Source organism: Acanthopagrus latus, chromosome 11 (assembly GCF_904848185.1).
Source record: "Acanthopagrus latus isolate v.2019 chromosome 11, fAcaLat1.1, whole genome shotgun sequence".
NCBI lineage: Eukaryota > Metazoa > Chordata > Actinopteri > Spariformes > Sparidae > Acanthopagrus > Acanthopagrus latus.
Genome location: NC_051049.1, coordinates 7,875,114 through 7,883,364, shown reverse-complemented (window position 1 = coordinate 7,883,364; position 8,251 = coordinate 7,875,114). Strand labels below are relative to the sequence as shown.

At 41.3% G+C, this 8,251-nt stretch overlaps 1 protein-coding gene across 2 annotated transcripts; it reads right to left on the bottom strand.

Moving 5' to 3' along the window:
* Positions 1–332: 332 nt before the first annotated feature.
* slc35d1a (solute carrier family 35 member D1a) lies at positions 333–7,253 on the bottom strand. 2 transcript variants are annotated; one of them, XM_037115796.1, is made up of 13 exons: positions 7,093–7,253; positions 6,683–6,967; positions 6,358–6,391; positions 6,145–6,231; positions 5,983–6,050; positions 5,805–5,876; positions 5,581–5,649; positions 5,238–5,340; positions 4,420–4,512; positions 3,827–3,894; positions 3,523–3,601; positions 3,361–3,443; positions 1,870–1,975 (listed from the first exon to the last, which is right to left on the bottom strand). In XM_037115796.1, exons 2-13 carry the CDS (start codon positions 6,790–6,792, stop codon positions 1,870–1,872), a joined length of 972 nt encoding a protein of 323 aa, XP_036971691.1. In that variant the 5' UTR covers positions 6,793–6,967; positions 7,093–7,253. The 2 variants fall into 2 exon arrangements, with proteins under 2 accessions (XP_036971690.1, XP_036971691.1); XM_037115795.1 differs by lacking the exon at positions 7,093–7,253 and having other exon boundaries at positions 333–1,975; positions 6,683–6,792.
* Between the last annotated feature and the right edge of the window lie 998 nt (positions 7,254–8,251).

Genomic DNA, 8,251 nt, shown 5'->3' with positions numbered 1-8,251 from the left:
AGCTAGTTGTTCAGACTGAATTTAGGACCAGGATGGGGCTAGCCTGTTAGCATTGCTAACATCAGTAGATAACACAGCAGCACAGGACACAGACATCGTGATGTATAAAACTGCTGTTTATTCACATTCTGTGTGTTTTCAACTAAGGTTTTTTTTCTCATGTCTCACTTTAAAAGAAGCCAACAGCTGAGCCTGGAAATATTTTTTTTTAAGTTGAAACCTCAAGACATGTTTAAGATATATTTTGGGTGAGCAGACGTCATAAGCTCATAGTGTGTTCTGTCAAAAGTTTGCTTTTGGTGACTCCTAGTGTTAGTAATAATAGAGAATGAATGGAGCCCTCACTCACAGCTCACATGTAATCCTGCTAAGTGTTTCCAATGTGACTTTTTGTGACAGAAGGGGGAGCCATCACTCTACTGTGGTTTATTGTCTGCTGCAAATACAGTAAACACAAGAGCCTTGGTAGAACTGTGTTCAATTATCCCGGATTAATCAACTTCATTAATGACCATATATGAGACTCAATTTGGATATAACGGGAGCGTCGCAGTATGCGCTGTAAACAAGCTGCCACACATTGTAGCTTGGACAACGACAACAAAGGAAAACATGTCAGAGTCTTTTTTTTTAATGTAAAAATACACCATTGCTACAAATCCATGGTTACTGTGTTTGAGACAGATCAGCATCAACAATGCACAAGCCACTCCACCTACAAAATGAATATTAGTCTAAAAAAAGTAATAAATATAAAATGATGTAGATAAAAATGTAAAAAACAAAACAAAAACAAAAAAAGTCATCACTCGTACCTGACTATTAAAGGTTTAGAAAAACCCACGATTCTCTTGTAATACTTTAAAAAAAACCCTGAAACCTACACTTCAGGAGAGCACAATAATCTCATCAATGACTGTGACAGGAGGTGAGGCAATTCAGTTTCACTACCTCGGTTAAAAGTGCGATAACATCGTGTCAAGAAAAAGAAGAACAGATGGATCCCCTTGTAAAAATAACAAACGATGAAGTACTGTTTGTTAATTCTGCATAGAGAGAACCAGCTTACAACAACCATTCTGTAATACTGAGAGAGCAACATGTAAACTGTAATCTGAAAATTATCTCCCAAAAAAGGAGGCAGCAACATTATTTAAAGCCACAATCCACTGCCCATCCACTTTGGTTGTTTGCAGGATGAGGTTACTGTCATCATGTCGTCTTGTCACAAGCTTTTAACAGTGTATGTGATAAAAATCGAAAAAAATCTAATCAAAAGAAATGAGACCCAAACGACGTGTAACGAGTGTCAGTGCAGCTCACTGTGCTTAGAAGGCAGCTAAAGTTACATTCCTTGTAAACAGCAAACCAGAAAAGGCAATTTAAAAAAAACAAAAAAACAGGATTGTGCCTTTATAATAAACATTACCTAATATTCCCACAATTCATCTGAACACACCCACGCTTGATTCAAAACAACTGATCATTCCAGCCGAAACATTTCGTCATCCCGACATTTAGATTGTTGTCTAAAATGTCAGCAAATGTTGTAACATAAATAATATTGGTTCCATGTTTCCCTTCTTCTCAATGCTCACATGTACAGTATCAAAATACAAATATATAAAAAAAAGAAAAGAAAACACCAGCTTTAAAAACAAAAACATCAACCCACAATCCCTCTGGAGGGCTCGTACCCATGGCTCCATTTCCACAACATGGAGAGGAAGTTGCCACAAAACCATTCCCACCATCATTATTCCATGTTTTCACTGCTAAAATACTCCATAAATAAAAGTCGTACTAAAAATACAGTTCTCCGGTTCATCAGCATAAAAAATAATTAAATCCAGTGTCTCTGTCTCTGTGTCATACAACCACCTTGCCCTTGATGTCCAGCTTGGTGCTCTCACTCGCTTTGTTGGACTGCTCCTCTGTGAGGGTGATGTAGGAGTACACCAGGCTGCCAGCAATACTGCAACAACAAGGACAGCAGCTGTGTTAGAGAACACCTGTACAAAGACAACAAATTAGGCAAAATACACGTGTCTACCTGTCTAATTAGGCTGACAGGATGGTGTTTAGTAAGATGTGTTAAGCCTAAAAGAAACTGGTTCAATACATGATGCATTTGGACTAATGTTAGAGACGCTGGTGTTAGTCGCAGACGAAAACGAGACCTGAAAATCAGGTTGTCAATCAGCGCAAAAGAATGAAACATGTAGCAGCACATGATTATCAGTTATTTGATTCGTCATATTGCCCAACAAAATCCAGCAGGGACAAGTCAAAGCCTGCAGCGGACGTGCAACACTGTTATCAGTGACATCTGTGTCAGCGCAGGCTTTTTTTCTTTTTCTCAGCAAAAACAGTATCATTTCAGTTTACGACCAGAAACAAGAACAATCTCCAAGCTAAAAGGATACATGCTAATGATAGAAAATGGGAAGTATGGCTTATAATGAGCTGTGTGAAACACAAGGAGCCCCCCAGAGTGAGCTTGGCACAGCTGAGGCCCAGTTTGGATCATAAGACTTCAAAACAACCACTGATAATTTCTTTTAAGGCTCAGTGACCACAAGAATCTGGGTCTTTTTATGACCTGACTCATTTATTTATAGCAACTAAATGTAACTGCCTGGAAATTGATCGCTGATTGTTCAGTCAACTGACTGTCAAATACTGATGCTTTAGGTTGGCAGCTCAGGTCAGACGCCAACCCAACGTGCTGGTATTTGACGACGTGTTTCTTTACAGCTGCTGTAAACATTGTGGTCGTTTTAGCTAAAGTCTGTGCTAAATTTTATGGCGATCCGTCCATGAGAAGAAAACAGTCAAAGCTTTCACTTAAAGTGACAAATGTCAAATTCACGGTGGTGTGAGGAAAGAGGAACAGTCAGACAATCATCAAAGTAATCAGCAAATTATCATCTTGAACCATGAGTGTTTGAATAATAGTTTGTCCTTTCAATGAGAAGATGTCGAGACATTCTACAGGTCAAGCGAAAACTTTGATCTGCTGGTGACTCTCAATAAGAAGTCAGAGGATTCATCATCAAGTGTCATGAAGGTCTGTAGAGAATCTCCTGACTGCCCATTCAATAGCTGTTGAAGTATTTCAGTCTGGATCAAAGTGCCGACATTTCCATCCATAAAAGTTAGTGTGGCAAAAGACGAAATGATTTCATAATATGGTCATAAAGCTTCCACTCATGTGTTGTGTGACCACATGAAGCAAAAAATGTGTCTTGCAGAATGTCAGATGGGTGAGCAAGGACATGTTTTGTCTGTAGAACAGCTTTGGTCTGCCCTTGGTGTGATTCTGTCATTTATTAGAAAATAAAACCTGTTGTTTCATACCTAATATTCAAACCTATGAAGTTAGTCCAAGAGAAAATGTAGTCTCCACTGAACACCATCCCGATGTATGTCACCAGGACATTCTGCAAAAACAGAGAAAATATTCATGAAACTGAGTTTTCCTTACATTTTTATGTATTCAGCTATTACTCCACAGCTTACCTTGATGCAGCCCACAATCGTCGTTGTTAATGCAGAGTTGTATTGTGTACAAAGCACCGTGGAATACATGAGAACAAACCTGCAGAAACAACACATCACCATCAGGTTTCACAATGTTAGCGCAACAGGGAAGACAAAGGGTGACTGTGAGCTACAAGCGATGGCCTAGAATCTAGATTTCAGGTAGTGATAGGACAGAAAAGACGATGTGGTAAAGTGGTGTAATCCAGATGTTCGGCACTGGCACTGAACTTGATACTGCCTGCTTGCACATGCACACGTAAGCTCTGGCCCCAGTTCTTACCCCATGATGCAAGAGAGGATGAACTGGGTGAGGAAAAACATATCCGACCAACCGTCATATTCCACTGCCTGAGAAGAGAAGAATAAGAAGGTACACATGATAAAAATATTCAGTTTGAGTCGCTTTTTAGTCACGTCTGCTCTGGCTTTCAGTAAAAGGCAGGAAATAAAGATAAACCAAACACAACAGAAATCTCATTTTTATGGAGCTGAGGACACAACTAACACTTCCATACACACAAATCCGACACCGAGTTTCCAATAGGTTTAAAAAGGGTAGTAGTCTGTATCTCCACTGAGCTTATTCAGTCCAGGGAGGTTGTAGGCACTGCTGTAATAACTCTACGAGGTGCATAATAGCTGCTTTGTGCCTGTCTGGCTGCTGGGCCCCAGCTGGGCAAACCAGAAGGTCTCTGCCAACACTCACCAACAAACAGGCAGCTCATATTTACGGCACACACCCATGTTCATACGTATGTGCCCTCAATTTAGGGTTAGACCTCGCATTCGCTGAACAGAGCCAGCGCTAACCGCACTTTAAAATTGAACTAATCTAATGAGCAAAAATCTGCCGTGATTAAAGAAGAGGCTTACCTTCTGCATGTCTCCAGTCAGATGAGCCAACAGTAGTGTGGGAATGATCATAAATAATGCATTATAATATAATAATCCATATTTCCCCAGCTCCTGTGAGAAAAACAGCACAGATGGAAACAGATGCATCAGGCTGCAGCAGGAGCATGTTAAATAAGCAGAGCCAGAACAGAGATGGTTATTCACAAGTATTCCAGTGCATTCCTTAATAACTAGCGTACAGATGTTAATGCATGGCCGGCCCACTGCATTACCTAGAACCTCTTGTTTGCATTTAACAAGAGTGTTTCACGTGGCTTCATATCCATCTTTCACTCTCTCCCAGTATCACTCACACAAGCATACACACACACACACACACACACACACACATAGACACACACCCCTCTCTGTCTTGCTCAGCATTAGCAGCTGGTGCTCCACAGACATCACAGACTATATCTGGATGCAGTTCTGCTTCAGCTGTAACGTGAGAGCTGTGCAGTCTGCTCATGTGACATAAAGAAACGACTGAAACGAGCTCTGAGACATTTCTGATGCCACAGTTAATGTTAAAAATAAGGCAAGAAAACATGCATAATAAACCATGAAGCAGAACAACCTTTTCACCCCAAATCATCTCTACAAAAATAGCGGCAATTAAACCAGCACAGTGTGGAGTAAAAGAAAGAGCTCATGGTGTTTGTGTACACTGAATTCCTTTAAGCCAGAAGCCGAAGGACAGTTTGAGTTCTCTAAGGTCACAAATGTCAGCTCAATGCCAAAACCAGCTCCAACCCAACAATGGTTACCATTCATCGGACGCTGCCGCCACATACCTTTGCATCTAATTTTTGTTTCACATAGGCTCCGTTGGCTGCAGTCAGCACATCGTTCAGGAGAATGAACACGTAGCCTTGCATGTCAAAGGCCAAGTCGGCACTGCGAGCAGAGATGAGAGAAAACTGCAGAAAGTGTCGAGGATGTAAATAGGTGGTCTGTCATTGTTGATTTAGCTCTGGGCGTGCTCTGTTTCAGCAATAAAGATATACAACATGTGTCTAATGACGCCAAGACAATTTAACTTAAGTGAGGACATATATCAGGAGTGGACAACCCTTTGTAGTGAGGGCAATTCTGGTTTGGTTAAAAGCCGGGACACCTGGGTGCAGCAGAACTTACCTCGCAGCTATGAACGCCCCGAGGATCATTGTAAATACTGTCAGCTGGACTGGCCTGGAGAATTTCTTCCTGCCAAAGGTCAAAGACAGTAGAGCAATGAAATTCAATCCGGCTGCTTGGAGCTGTTTATAAAAAGCCATCAATGTGGTACAAACAAACTAAGACAAAAAGGGAACCAGAACATGAGCGCTCAAGAAGTGGGTTATCACTTTATGCAATCTTACTTGAGCAGCAGTGCCTCGGCCATCATCGTGAATAGAATGGAGAACCTCCTGAGGACAGTAAACATCGGCAAACTGGAGGAAGAGGACATTAATTGCTTTAACTTGGCCAAACATCAACAGCCGTGCCCAATGAGATCACCATCGTTCAGCCTTAGATAGTTGAGGGATGAGGACTTACTTCAGCCGTTTGGTTCCAAACAGACCAGTGATTTGATTTCCCACATACAGGAGAGGTAGAGGAAACGTCTGCAAAAACAGAAACATGTGAATCATGCGTGGAGGACGAAAAAAAACACATCTGATAACGGTGAGATGGATGAAGGGGAGGGGGGTTTCTCACCTTTCGAGGTATGCTCTCATCACAGTCTGGGAAGCTGATCACCCTCGCAGCCTTGCCCACCCACAGCACTACCACCGTGGCCAACATCTGCACACACACATTCATTAGAAAGTCACATAAAAAAAACAAACTATTGCCTGCTTTTCAATGACTCATTGGTGTTTGGGAGAGAGAAAATGCTGCACGAAGAGGACAGAGAAGCATTCAACTCACTTGTCCAATTCCGACACATATTGAAGAAGGGAACCTGGAGGGGGACAGCAGAGTTATAGGTCCCCCGTTAGTGAGCGTACAGGCTGTGCATGTCATAGCTAACACTGCTGGGTTAACATGTAGCTGCACACAATGCTACCCTCAGTAAAGCTCAGTGTGCAGTTTATCTCCTCGCTAGCCAAAAGTTGCCGTTAGCTAATAAGCTCCGCTACCCGAGCAGACACAACTTCAAGTCTGCTAGGTTAGCTAACATGGTAGCTTCTCAACTAATACCGTTACAGGCGTGACCAAAATAAAAATGTTAATTAAAAAAAAAGCCCGTTACCTGTAGTTGGTGAGGACACTTTTGTTCACCACGACGATGAGAAACGAGCTCACACCGTAAAATCCAGCGGCAAACAGCTTCACGAACAGTGTCAGAGGTTTGTCCGCCATCCCCGACAAGTTCTCATTCCTCTCTGAGAGTCAGCTCTTCCCCTGCCATCACTTCACTGGCTCTCTCTCTCTCTCTCTCTCTCTCTCTCTCTCTCTCTCACACACACACACACACTCTCTCTCTCTCTCTCTCCCACACACACACACAGTTCGGGGGGACGTCGACGTTTCACAACTTCCGCCAGAACAGAGTCAGAACATCAAAGAGAGAAGTCTGCCACAACACTGCGGTTACTTTCTAACGGCTAGTCCGGTTTAACGGTGTCACGCTAGCTAATTAATAAAATATGTGTCACTCACACACGGAGCTGATAACGTCATCTATGTGTTGCAAAGTTGTTACAAGAAAGGGATTGGAAAAAAATCAAAGCAGGAGCTGGATGAAGATGGTCAATCGCTCTTACAGCTTCACCATCATCCCCGTTTATTTCATCCACGAATGTATTGGATTGTCAACGGCAGCACTTCCGGGTTTTAATCTGACACGTGATCTATATGATCCAATCACAGGCCAGGAGCTGCATTCATTCAGTAGGTACAATGTTTTTCCCTGGTCATGGAAGTCCAGCTGCCCCAGTTAATAAATATATTCATAATGAAAACTAAACTAAAATGTAAACTATGAAATAAAAAGTTATGAGATCATGATCATTTCATTTAGTAAATAATTGTGACTTCTTGTCTCATAATTACCTTTTGTTTAATTTACTACGAGACTTTTTCAGTTTTTTAATTAGGGCTAATTTTTCAGCATTTTTTGTCTTCAACACTAAAGGAAGTCCAGACAATCTTCTACACGAGGTTCAGTGTCATATATTTATATATTTACTGCGTGGTGCCACCAGATGTCTCTTATGAATCAAAACAACATCTTTTTGGAAATTTCCAGCCACTTCTCAGTGTGTAGACCCAATTCTCTGCACTATCACTTACAGATTCACTTCATACAGCACCTACAGACAGAACACATTGTCTTATATTCAGTATTCAACCACAAGATGGAGACAGAATACACGTTAATTGTGACATTGCAACCAATGAGAGTGTTTGTCTTTACAGTGTATGTTAATATCGAAGAAGAAAAAATTTACACTAACTCAGCTAACTATTCAAAAAGAACAAACGTGCTTGTTTATCTGCACTGCATACATGCTTAGTGATCATTTTAGTGTTTTATGAACTGTATTTTACTGTTGCTCCTCAAACAAAGCTCTTCAGTCAGTGTAGGCTATAAAACGTTTTAAATGGTTAATTGGTTACACATTAGACACATGATCAAAGCATTTCACGATCTTTTAAAAAAAGAATGGCAGCTTTGGGTTACAGTAAAGGCAAATGTTACTGTAAAGATGTTATTGCTGATGTAGTTTGGCAGGTGGAGCTCAGAGTGGAAGCTGATCAGATAGTTTAGTTGCTGGACCGTCTGATGTGTTTGGCACTGATGGCTGTTTCCATTAGG

What these genes read in the sequence shown, in the direction of transcription:
- slc35d1a (XM_037115796.1), bottom strand. Translation starts at nt 6,792, where the DNA reads ATGGCGGACAAACCTCTGACACTGTTCGTGAAGCTGTTTGCCGCTGGA. An exon ending in GGGGCGTTCATAGCTGCGAG is followed by an intron (nt 5,341 to 5,580) that starts GTAAGTTCTGCT and finishes CTCTGCTCGCAG; the next exon opens with TGCCGACTTGGCCTTTGACA. An exon ending in AACAAAAATTAGATGCAAAG is followed by an intron (nt 4,513 to 5,237) that starts GTATGTGGCGGC and finishes TTTTTCTCACAG; the next exon opens with GAGCTGGGGAAATATGGATT.